Raw genomic sequence first — 12,764 nt, 5'->3', positions numbered from 1 at the left:
GAATGACAGCAGTCCAAGCCTTGGGGCAGTAAATGCTTCTTGAGATATGTTCAATTGCTGTTTAACTGTGTTTAGCCTAAGGTGCAGAGAAAGAAGTCGCTGATGCTTTCAAAAGTGTTTAAGTATTTTAATGGTGTCTTGGCATGTCAGAAAATGCCACAGTACTGACTGGGGTGCAGCTCACTGAATTGCTGCATTTAGGAGGTAGGGATTTCCAAGGCAGTAGTGCTGTGGCTACCATATATGTAGTTTGATTAGTTTTCTTAAATGTATTAGTATAGCGTGCATCATCTCAGTTACATTCTGCATTGTTTTTTCTCTAATAATATACGGTAGTTGATTCTTATTTCACAGTTTATACACCAGACTTTAATATGAAAACTATGTACATGGCTCTTGTTTAATTACACAAGCTTGGCACTCTCACATTTATGATTATAATATGCATCTCAGGTTGCAATATATTTATGCAAGGAAGGCAAGGAGCACATGTTGCAGGAAAGGGACAAAAATATATATTTTGAGCCAAGCTCAAACTCGGCATGCTGTCAATGAGAGAGCAAGGAAGAAATTGGCTGTTCTTTTTATGGCTTTCTGTAAACACTACAAGGACATAATTTATAGGACCTTGGCAGCTGGAACTACAGAGTGGTGTAAGAGGATGTGCTCATGCAGGGGAGGCAGCATAATCTGCTTGCTCATCTTCTGATATGCCCTTACATGGCAATGGCAACTGCTCATAACTCCACATGTACATGATTCCTGCTTTAGATATTATGGACTTAATGGTGTTATTTAGGCAAGTCCTGTGTTGCAACTAGTGCACAGCCAAATTCTCTCGGAAGAGCTCTGGGGCAAGAATTGTGCCTCAAGAAGCAGTCTTTCCCCCCAAAAAGAAAAGGAGGACTTGTGGCACCTTAGAGACTAACCAATTTATTTGAGCATGAGCTTTCGTGAGCTACAGCTCACTTCATCGGATGCATGCCGTGGAAACTGCAGCAGACTTTATTTATACACAGAGAATATGAAACAATACCTCCTCCCACCCCACTGTCCTGCTGGTAATAGCTTATCTAAAGTGATCATCAGGTGGGCCATTTCCAGCACAAATCCAGCACAAATCCCCCCAGTATCCCAATGCACAGTGGGTATGCACAAGCTGTACCATATCTTTTGTGCAGATGTGGGGGTAAGAAGGCAATTACTCCATCCATTGTGGGGTAATTTTACACTTCCAGGAGCAGGTGTAACTAGTGCATGTGAACCCTCGTGTACAGGGACTGTGACTGTCCCAGCCTTTTTGTGTGGTGTGTAAGAGAAGGGAGGTCTCCAAACATGTGCGTGAGCAAAGAATAATCTGGATTTATCTGGTGAGAAAACCGGACTATGACTCTGAAGACCTGGGTTCTGTTCCTACTTCTGTGCTGGCCTACTTAGTGACCTTGAACACATCATTTTGCCTGCCTTTATGCCTCTGTTTACCCATCTGGAAAATGGGGATAATGAAATTGACTTCCTTTGTAATGTGCTCTGTGATCGACTGATGAAAAGAGCTTCAAGAGCTAGGATTATTAATCTGGTGCTGTCTGTGAACACAGAGCTACCTAGGAAGTAATTGTGTGGGAATGGTATATCTATAGGAATGTCCACAATCTGAGTGGGTGCACATATTAATGGTACTTTTGCAGTGTGCATATCTGTGTCTTTAAAAGGAGGGTGGTATTACAGTGTGAGCTAGTTGATTTGTAGTGTGTGGGGTTTATGCCACTTTTTGTTGTTGCTTGCCAGAGTTTACTGCTCCATTCATGTTAACCTCCTATAAAAAAAAACAGAACAAAACAAAAAACAAAAAGTACTGCATCATTTGTTTTTATCTTAATGTGAATCACACTTTCTCTCGGAAGTGTTAGGTGCCTTGGTTTCCTGATAAATAAGCAATCCTTCTAGCCCTAAAGCAACAGCCGTCCACAATCTCATAAACATACACATGCATATAAATAAGTTCCCTTTATTTGCATACTCCTATACAAGGGAATCATGGAAAACACAAGACAAATATTTAAAAAAACCCTCATAAATTCAACAAATTTTTAAAAAAGTAATCAATAATTACATACATGATTATTATGCGTGTTGCTTTAGGGAGCACATCAGAACCCTTACCTAATTTAGACTCTCAAAATCAGTGTACCCCATACTTTTTAAACCCTCCCTTTAATGAAAATAACACTAATTCTGCCCCCCTTAACACCTCAATATGTTGTTATATGTGCATCATATGTGGCATCTCCCTCCCCCAATGGTCCTATGCACCCCTTCTCCCACCTGCACACAGAGAAACTGTGGTGTAGCTCTCCACAATGTGATATTTCATCACTTTTTGCATACGCTTTGCTGAGTTGCACCATTGTTTCTATTAGCATTTCATGTATTATCATTTGGTGTAGCTCTCCACAATGTGATATTTCATCTTTTTGCATATGCTTTGCTGAGTTGCACCATTGTTTCTATTAGCATTTCATGTATTATCATTAACAACTGAGTTATCACCTGTTGAAATGAAGGGGACCGTTCACAGCTCGAAGCTATTGTTTTAGGCTCTTGGAAAACTCAAGCAAATGACATTGTACATCATCTACACTGGCTTCCTGTTTCTAACGTTTTCTTTACAATCATGACAGCTAGAGACCTTCCCCTCTCACAACCACCCTCTACCTTCCCCCCTCCCCCCAAAGTGAGACTGCAAAACAATTGAGAGGCCTGTTTATGCATGCCTGGCTAGTCCTACACACCCACAACCCTTTAAACGGCACACCTTACATTTTGGAAAACACTCCTGTAAAAGTATCAACAGCAGGTCATACAAAAAGGTAATATTTTAAAAATACAAAGTACAGTCAGTGGGGAAAATGCAAACTATAGGAAAGATACATACTCCTGTTTCCTCTCCATAGTGCTGGGGACCAGGGTGATCCTAAGAGGCTGGGGAAGAGAACCTGAATTTTTATATTTTGTGTCATAGGCAAGGAGATAAGAGACAAAGAACAGCCAAGTGGGCTAGAAACTGAGCCCCAGGGTTATATATGTCCTGCATAATGCCTCAATCCTTTAACTTTTTTGGATGTATTAGCTGCATCAGCAGATGCATGAGTTGGATAATCTCCTTTTTTTAGTGCAGTTGTCGCTAGGTTGGAAAATAATAGGTAACAACTTGCAGCAGTTTAGACTTGGGCACTAAGGCTTCATGTTGTTAAAAGTGGAATATTTGACATTTTCTGGTCTCTTGCATGCCCAGGTACTCACTCACCTATATTTCCAATCTTCCTAAAGCAGAAAGCATAAGTGTTAGTATTATTTTAGTTGTAACCTGGTAATTGTTACCACATGTGCTAGGTGCTTTGCAAACATTGCCCTAAAGAAGTTAGTTTCAGTCCAAGATTTTAAAATGTGGCTACTAAATTTAGGCACTCAAGTAAGTGATCTGGCTGTCTAAAACTGCAAAATTTGCAGAAGCTTCCACTGAAGTTAATGGAAACTGCTGAGTGCTCAAGATTTTTTTTGAAATTTGCCTGCTTTTTTAGATGCCTAAACCTGGACACAGGAGCCTAACTTTAAGCATCTGGCTTTAAAAATTCAATGCTGAGAAGACAAGTGATATGTAAGGTGATAGACTATCTGCAGTGCATGGGAGGATAGAGAAACTGTTTTTTTTATTTTTTAAAAAAGTGAGATTAAAATGAGCAGTATATGCACAAAATAAAAACTATAAAAATAATAATAAATAAGAAAATCTATACAAGGAGGAATACTGTCCCACAAGGATCATTCTCTTACTCATTAGCACAGTGATTTTTTTTTTTTAATCATTGACATTTTAAAACATCTGTTTGAGTCAAAGGATATTTCTGTAGTGCAAAAAAGGACCCGGAGCAGCAAGTCTTGGGGCCTGGCTCAGCTGATTCAGGCTCATGCTACAGGGCTAAAAATAACTAAGTAGATGTTCAGGTTTGGGTTGGAGCTTAGACTTTGTGGGGAGAGGATGTCTGAGCCTGGGCTCCAGCCTGAGCCCAAACGTCCACACGGCTAGTTTCGTTCCATAGTACAAGGCCAAGTTAATTGACACCAGCTCTGAGATTCACTGCTGCAGGTTTGGGTTTTTTTGGGAAGGGGGGTGGTTCAGTGTTAGACATACCTATGGAGTTTTAAGATATGGGACTATGATAGAAATCTGGTTTAGTCTTTTTTGATATTTATCTTCCAACTATGATGACAAATAGTGCAATATGTCTTATCTGATTAGGTTTGTCAGTTAGCCGTGTGTAGTCTCCATTGAAGGGTTTAATTTTAAAAGAAATTCTTTATTTAAAACATGTCTCATGGCTGCAGATGTGTTTGGATGTGGATTATGCTGCAGACAAAAAGCAACTTTTATTTAAATGTAAAAAGTAGAAATTAGTCTCATCTGGGAGCTAGCAGCTTTTGATTATGAAGAGATAAAAATGTAAGATCACTGCATTTCAATCTGGACCTGAAATCAGTAGGAATAGTATTAATTACTTGGCAGGTGAAATAATTTTATGTGGTGGGTTATATGGAACGTAAGAGTAATGAACTTCATAACGAAGAAAAATATTCCTGAAATGCAGCATAATGTTGGACACCTTTTGATATGTCACATTACAGCAGCTAAATAAACAAGGCTCAATTTCAACAAAGCACTTAAACAACTTTAAACACATAACTAATCCTATTTAGCAAGGGTGGGATTTTGAAAAGCACTCAGCACTGTCCTAGCTCTACTCCCATTGAAGCCTGCAGTTCTTCTGAAAATTCCACCCCAAGGTACTCAAGCACATGCTTAACTTTTAACATGTGTCGTTCCATCCAATGGGTGTACTTGTCTGCTTAAAATTTAAGCACACTTTTGAATGCATTGCTGGTGAGGAGGCAATTGGAGGACAACCACAGTGTCCTTATGCTGCTTGAAAGGAGAGCTAGTCAAAAGGATGACTTTCAAATTACTGTATTATTATATCTCACTGTAACTTTCTGGATTTAGTAGCAAATATCATGATTTCAGAATGAAGAAATTGAAAACAAACTTTGCATTTGCCTGAAAGGGAGGAAGGGTTGCAATGGAGTGCCAAACAAAATGGAAAATCCTTGAAGTGCCTTATCCAATGTCTACTTATGTTGGCAGACTCTTTGTGACTTCAGTGGGCATTGGATCAGGCTCTGTCTGATATATTAAGGAAAAAAACAATAACCTAAAATATGGCAGTTTACTCCTGGGTAAATGCTGCGCCATTTTGCATGTGCATAATGAATGAGCCATGCATATTTAATTTTTTTGCACATAAAAAAGCTTCTGCTGGAAAGTTTGTTGCAGTTCCACCTCTTACCCACCAGAGGGCACTAGGGAAGAGAGAGAGCACCTGCCTCTTTCCCAGTGCCCATCGGGCCAGGTCAGGAAATGGGCTACGGGGAGATAGACAGTGTGGGGATGCTGGGGAATCAGACAGGAACTCATTAGGGCTACTGGGGCAGGGGCTGAATGGGAGTGGAGGCACAGGGCCATGGGGGAGGGAGGTGCAGGGCCACATAGGGAGAGGAGTTGGCTGAGTTGGGGCACAGAGACACATGGGGACAGGGGAAGAATTTTCAATGTTTTGGCTCAAAATTCCCCAAGATTAAGTAGTTGATTCTAAGTATTTGAAACTATGCTTTTACTTATTTATATTGCCATCTTAAATGTAAACAGATCAAATACTGCCATTCAGTAGATATTTAAAACTATTGTAATAATAATTCAAATAATATGATTATTTTGAATGGTCATTGATTGTATAATTCATTTTTAAACAATCAGAGACTTTATTAGGAGAAAAGATAGGTAGGAATGAGTTTTGCCTTGTTCTAAATAAAAAAAAATGATTTGCCTGCTTAAAAATCAGTATCATATGGGCCTCAGTAATAAATTATTATCCTTGCTTCTTACCTTTAGGGAGTGTGAGAGTAATTCTACGCTAACCATGATGAACAGTACAGTTTTCCTGTTATAGTCTCTGCATTCTCTGTACAACTCCCAGGCCACAGTAGTTTAAGAATTGATAGGCTGACAAATGACAATATTTCTGTTATCCATCACCAAAGAAGAAAACTGTGAGAGTCATAGCTGAGCCTAAATTGAAAAGTCTTTGAAAAGCAAAAATAAAAAAATAAACCTAACTCATTGTGAAGTACACATGAGTAACCAGGGTTGACCAATCTAGGATCCATTCCTGTTCTTATTGAAGTCACTGGGATATTGAAATGTTAAACAGTATACAACATTATTTTAATTAGAGAATCCTCTACAGTGTAAAATATTCATGAACTGAATATATAGTGTGTCCCATGAAAATCTTGACACTTATGGCTAGATTCACAAAGGGACTTAAGTGTTTGCAATGTCTAACTTTTAGGCATTGAGAAAATCACTGGGAATCACAAACCTTAAATGTTCAGGCTTTCTATACACTGAGAGGAGGGAGATAGGTGCCTAAGAATGGGATTCACAAAAGCCAGCATGCTAGGCAGCTCCCTGCCTCAGCTCGTCACTGGGAGATGTCCAGGAGAAGGGTGTGTTCTCAGCACTAACCCACTCAGGAGTTCAGTGCCTAAATCCAGGCTGGAGGGAAGTGCCTATTGATGTTTCAGATTCTCAGTGATGGTTTAATGAGGAAAACCACCATCACCCTTTATAACCTTTAGCTTAGTGGTTAGGATAATCACTTGGGATGTGGGAGACCACAGGTTCAAATTCCCCCTTTGCCTGAGTGGGAGAGAGGATTTGAACAGTGGTCTGTCTTCCCATCTCTCAGATAAGTACTCTTAACTACTGCGTTATGGGATATTCTGATGTGGAGCTCTCAATCTCACCTGTTGTAGCTTTATGTAAATACTTAATCATTGGGACAGAGAGAACAAGAGAGAGCACATGCATGAGAGTGACTCTAACCTAAGGTAGTGATTACAGCACTCATCCAGGATGTGGGCAACCTAGGATCCAGTCCCCCTGCTCCAAGGACTCTCATTATTTATACAATGTGGAACTGCTTCAACAGGAGAGACTGAGATCTACATCAGAATACCCTATAACTAGGTTTGGAAAAATTAGATTTTTATCAGTAAATCCAGGTAAACATCCATTACAAGTACAAACCAACAACAATATTTCTATCAATAATTGAAATTTGCAGCTGGGCAAAATTAAAAAAAAATGCTGCTGGAGAATTTATTAGAGTTTGATTTAAGGATATTTACTTTGTATATTTTGACCTACTTTGACGATTTGTGTGTTAGTGATAATAAAACTGTAATTTTTTGAATCAACATCTACTCTCATTAAATAGTCTGACCCTCTCCTATTGACTGACTCCCACATAATTTCCTGAAGCTGAACATTTAAATTGATAAAAATCTAAAAAAAGCTGTAAAATAAATACCAGTGTTATCTGTCTAAAAATAACAATCGAATTCTGTCAAGCTAATGCATAGCCCTGTGGTAAGGACACTCACCTGAGTTAGGAGACTCCTGTTCAACTCTCTTATTAGGTATAAGGGGGATGTGAACCAGGGATCTCCCACATTCCAGGTGAATATCCAAACCACTGGGCTAAAGGTTATATGGGAGGTTTCTCCTCCTGAGCTATTTTGGGTGAAATTAGGTGGCCTCTGAGCCCACCTACAAGATCAAGCCCCACAGGCAAGTTAGGAGAGGAGGAACTCCTCTCTTTCCCCAGTTTGTGAATCACACAGGGGTGTAGGTGGGAGATTGGTATCCAGATGCCTAACATAAGGCAGCAATGTGCATGTTCATAGGCAGGTAAATAGGCACCTAAGGAAGTTTTACTGCAAAAACATAGGTACCATGTGAGTTTAGGCACTTACAGGATCCAGGGGCAGTTGAGTGGAGGTTTTGTGAATACATGTGGTACCAAAATCTCTCTGTAAATCTAGCCCTTAGTGCTCTATAATAGTTAGTTGTAAGATGGTACAGTCTTTTCACTATTCCTCATAGGGAATTCCACAAGAAATCTTCCTCAGGTAAGCATCATGGTGGGATAACCATGAAGGGTGGGATTTCCAAAAGCACTGAGTGTTGGCGTAACTCTGCTTCCATTGAAATTGTGGACTGAGTAGGATTTTTTCCATTGATTGATGAATGAAGATTTAAGACAACACTAAGCATCTGTGAAAATCCCATACCAAAATCTTACCCACTGCGAATCTTTTCATACAACTGGAGGGAAAAATGGTTAGTTATGATAGAATTGAAAGTTAATTTATGTAGGGTTCTTTCTGAGTCATTAAACTGCAAAGGAATAAATATTTCCCAGTGGGATTTGATAGCAGTCAAAAAGATCATAGGGCAAAAAATGTTAAGAAAATGAAATAGTTTCAACTGACTTGCATTTTACTCTATTAAATTGTATAATAATATTTAGATAAAAACTGTGTAAAACCTACATATTGACATAAGGCCAGATTTTGCCACTCTTCCTCATGCTGAGTAGTACCTTACTTGAATTAGACTAGTAGTAACTGGGATTGCTCACAGAGTAGAGTACTGCTCAATGTAAACCGGGGTATCAGAATTTGGCCCAATTTTTGGAAGAGTGTGTGTGTGTGTGTGTGTGTGTGTATAATATAAAAAATAACATACTTTTCCTAATTTTAGTTGCAATTATGTAAATATCAAAATAATTTAACAACACCTGCCTCAAACAGGCTGCAGTACTGAGCCCTGTCTGAACCAAAAGCCCAGTTGATTTCAGTGAGTGGCCTATGTGTATAATAGCTGAAAGATTTTTGCTTCAGAGGTCAGGAACTACAGCATTCCACACAGCACATCGTAGTCACAAAACATTTTCCTTTCCGCCAACACTTCAGCAGTCAGGTTCCTACATGAACACACACAACACCTTTGACTGTACATATTAGACTGAAAAAGGGGGGTTGCATGCACTTATCCATTACTGGTTTTAATTTGCTTTTTTCATGTCCATGTACTTACAGCGTGGGCCCTGATCTTCAAAGGTATTTAGGCACCTAAAAGTATTTGAGGATCTGGGCCCTAGGCCCCAGTCCTGAGAAGATTTATGCACATGCTTAACTTTATATCAACAGAACTCTGGTGATGACAACAGGACTTCTTGCACACAGCATATGCATAAATGTTTGGAGGATCAGGACCTTAGATTCTGTTAATAAGATACTGAAATGTGTTTTACAAAGAATCCAAAAGAAAGGTTTTTTGTTTAAATCAGTTAAAGAAAGTGGGCAGCACAAAATTAGGCATCTGGCTGATTATGACCGTGTGAGTATCCAGTTAAGATTCACAAGCTAACTGGTCCCAAAAGTTGATAAAAATTATGCCTAAAATAATATCATATGTCAAGAAGTGCCTTTGTGCCCACACTTCTCAGTCATTTGTGCTGCCAATGTCTGGTAGAATTGCATACCTTGTTGTTGCATATGTGTTATTAAAGTTAACATGAGGTTCAGTGATTTTTAACTTTAAAGATTTTGCTAATGCAAAAACTTTAAAAAATATTTTGTTTTAAAAGTTCATTAATCACATTGAGGAAGAGAAGACATTTTCAGTACATTTTTAAAAAGGAAATTCTCCTCTGTTTTCAGACTCGAGGCCTCTACCAGATGTAGCCCTGACGGGCAAGTGTACTCGAGAGTGTGATGAATATGGCCACTCGGACTCCTGCTGGATGCCAGTACGCACTTCGCCTGAAAGGAAGCAGAAGAGCCAGCCAAAACTCTCCACCTTCATGCCCGTTGATGAACGAGGCAGTCAGGAAAAGCTGGCCAATGGAGAAGCCTCCCTCATGGGTGATCGCAACAGAAACCTCCTGAACAAAAAGTTGACCTCATCCTATGAGACCTTCAATGCAGCTAGCTTCAGCAAAAATGAGGAAGCCAATCCAGAGGATATCCCCCTTACACAGACAGGGGAATACAAGCCATCTCCTGTCAATACTCTAACTAGAAGAGAAGTTTACCTGTAGGTTATAAAGAAGCCACAACAAGGTTCATTCATGCATAAGAAGGAAAAGGGGCAAAAAAATCTTAAAATCAAAACAGTTTAGCACGAAAAAAGGAAAAAAGAAAAAAAGAAAAAAAAAAAAAAAGAGGGGGCCACCAAAGAGACAAAAGCTTTGCCTGCCACTTCTGCCTCCATATCAGGCGTTTAATTATATAGTCTGCCTGACTATACTGTACAATGTAGAAACCATTGTTGTCCTTGCATGTCTAATCCCCCTCACTGATTTTTATTTTCTTAAATTTATGGTTGCAAATTGCTTTCATGGTAACAAGCCTGATTAAAAGAACACAACACACTGTTGTTACCCCTCTACTGAAGCACGATTTAAGCCACTCTGATTTTGTTTGATTGTCATCTGGCTTGTTAAGGATAACAGGTCAGGGAAAATATACTCCAAGCATATCATCTGAACATTGCTGATCCCCAACAGGGATGTTCCTTCAGAAACCGTACAAATATAGAGGTAAATATAAAGGGATAACCATTAATAGGCACTTTGTGAAGATCACAGCTTTAATATTCTCACCTAAGGCTTGAAGCAAGAGAATTATACTCAGCCTGAGACTGCAGTCCAAAAGGTGGTATATTTCCCTATGAATCATGAACTCTGGGTTCTGTTTTCTCCATAGAATGAACTCTCTATCGGCTTACTTCAGCGTAACAAAATTAATGTCATATGTACCGTAGCATTCTAATGATAAACTGTTAAACTCATGTTATTTTGGACAAGACATATATCTAGTTGGGATGATCATAGTAACTAAAAAGGCCAAAGATCGTGCACTATGGATCGGGGAATTGCTAAGTATTTGGTCTTGGCTTAGAAATCCAGTGTACCCACAAACCATATGCATGCACACATAAATACACATTCAATTACATTTTGCACAGCAGCACAGGCCACAAGCCCAGATGACCTACTACTACTTCAATGGATTTTAGTAGAATGCCCAAAAGAACTGCTAAGATGTTTGCTGATAATGTCATAATATACAGCATCTGCTGTATGATATGATACTGCCAGTTCCAGGGAATATTTTCCAAAAGGTTACATTTAAAAAAAAAAAATCAGAGGTGTTGATGTCACCCAGAACACTTTTCGGGTAGGGTGGATGGGGGGAAAGTGGTGTGATGCAGTGACAAGAGTATATTGCAAGTCAAGTAAAAATTTTTCTTTTCACAGTGCAAGGTATGCTTGCTAAATCTTTTGTCATCAATGTTGCAGATTACCAATTGTGTTTGTCAAAGGTATGATGCAGGTTTTCTTGAAACACAAGTGCATTAAAACAGTCCTGTGCAATATGAAAAAATGTCAAGACTCAACACACTTAAGGAGGGTGACAAACGGTCGGACTGACTTAAGCATTGATACAATACTTTACACAGTAGCTTGAGAGAAGTCACAAGGAATCCAAACTAACATGATAGCAAAGAGCTATGGCCAGTGACAATTCTCACAGTGTGTACTACTTAAAGGGAATAGGAAACAAAACAGGTTTTTGTGCAATAAAAGCAACAAAATGTGCAGAACTTGATCTAGTTGCTTCGTAGCTGATGATGTAGTAATAATTGAATACTGAACTCAGACATTCAGATGAAAATGACAATCAGTCAACACAGTGGGGACAGTTTGAGAAGGGTGCAAACATTCAAATCCCTGGTTGTTTAACCTGGCATTAAGGCATGGTTAGATGGCTGTCGAGTAGACTGTAGTAACAATGTAGCTTTGGGTAGTTTCTTCCTTTTGAAGAATTAAATAGAGAATATAACATTAAACAGCCTGAAATATAGGTTAGTAAATCAGTATAAGTCATCACAACATTTACTTTTCAAATTCTCTTCTCTATATAGAGGGGTGCCCTTTTTGGCCATTGCATTCCCCTCTTAAGTTTAGTTTTCATTTTGAGGCTAGTTTGTGTGTAGAAGTTATGATGAATGGACACATGTTATGAAGAAAAACATATTAAAACAAAGATTAATAATTGAACTTTTTTACATTTAATTATTTAAATTATGGAGAGATGAAAATTAGTACTTTATTATGAGACTGTAAAGAGCAGTGACTGCATTGTATAATCTGTAAGTACCCTGTTAAGGAAAAAATAAAAGATTCTAAAGATGCTTATGTAATGTATACACAGTTTTATTGCACGCTTCAACAGAATACAAAATTGCATAACAGATGTTCAACAATTTTTTTTTTCTTTAATAGGAACTTTTTATTTAATACTACAGTTGAAAACCACTAGATGACTTGTTTCCATATATCTTTAAACCCTTTTTCTAAAAAGCTAATAATACAGGTCATACAAGACCTTCAGATTAAATGAATCAACAGTCACTCACCTGTTTTTGCACCATATAAGGCAGTCATGCCATAGTCATTTACTTGTGAGCAACTCCTTAGAACTAAAATGGGTGTGGAAAGAATAATTAAAAAAAAATCAATGTACTTTAAATATTCACAGTAATTCTAGTAGAACTACCCATCATAACATGTCAATTACTATTATGACCTGGCATGACACAGAAATACATTTTGTGTTTGTAGTTTTTTTCATTTGAAATAGGTTAATCTGGTGCCACTCCATATAGAGAGTGCTTTTGTAAAAATAAATACATAAAACAAAATGAAGTAAAAAAAAAAATTAGATCGAATGCA

At 38.4% G+C, this 12,764-nt stretch overlaps 1 protein-coding gene across 5 annotated transcripts in view; it reads left to right on the top strand.

The window, feature by feature from the left end:
* The window catches only part of PCDH7 (protocadherin 7), a 395,898-nt gene extending 383,567 nt beyond the window's left edge, over nucleotides 1-12,331 (top strand). For 4 of the 5 annotated variants that reach the window (XM_084626494.1, XM_084626493.1, XM_084626492.1 and 1 more), the window contains one exon: nucleotides 9,685-12,331. In XM_084626494.1, the coding sequence (XP_084482620.1) occupies nucleotides 9,685-10,064 (380 nt within the window). In that variant the 3' untranslated portion in view covers nucleotides 10,065-12,331. The remainder of the gene's footprint in view (nucleotides 1-9,684) is intronic. The other variant, XM_084626496.1, reaches the window with a different exon arrangement.
* The last annotated feature ends 433 nt before the right edge of the window (nucleotides 12,332-12,764 follow it).

Source organism: Lepidochelys olivacea (genome assembly GCF_965140295.1).
Source record: "Lepidochelys olivacea isolate rLepOli2 genome assembly, chromosome: 4".
Classification (NCBI taxonomy): domain Eukaryota; kingdom Metazoa; phylum Chordata; order Testudines; family Cheloniidae; genus Lepidochelys; species Lepidochelys olivacea.
This window is presented reverse-complemented; position numbering and strand designations above follow the sequence as displayed.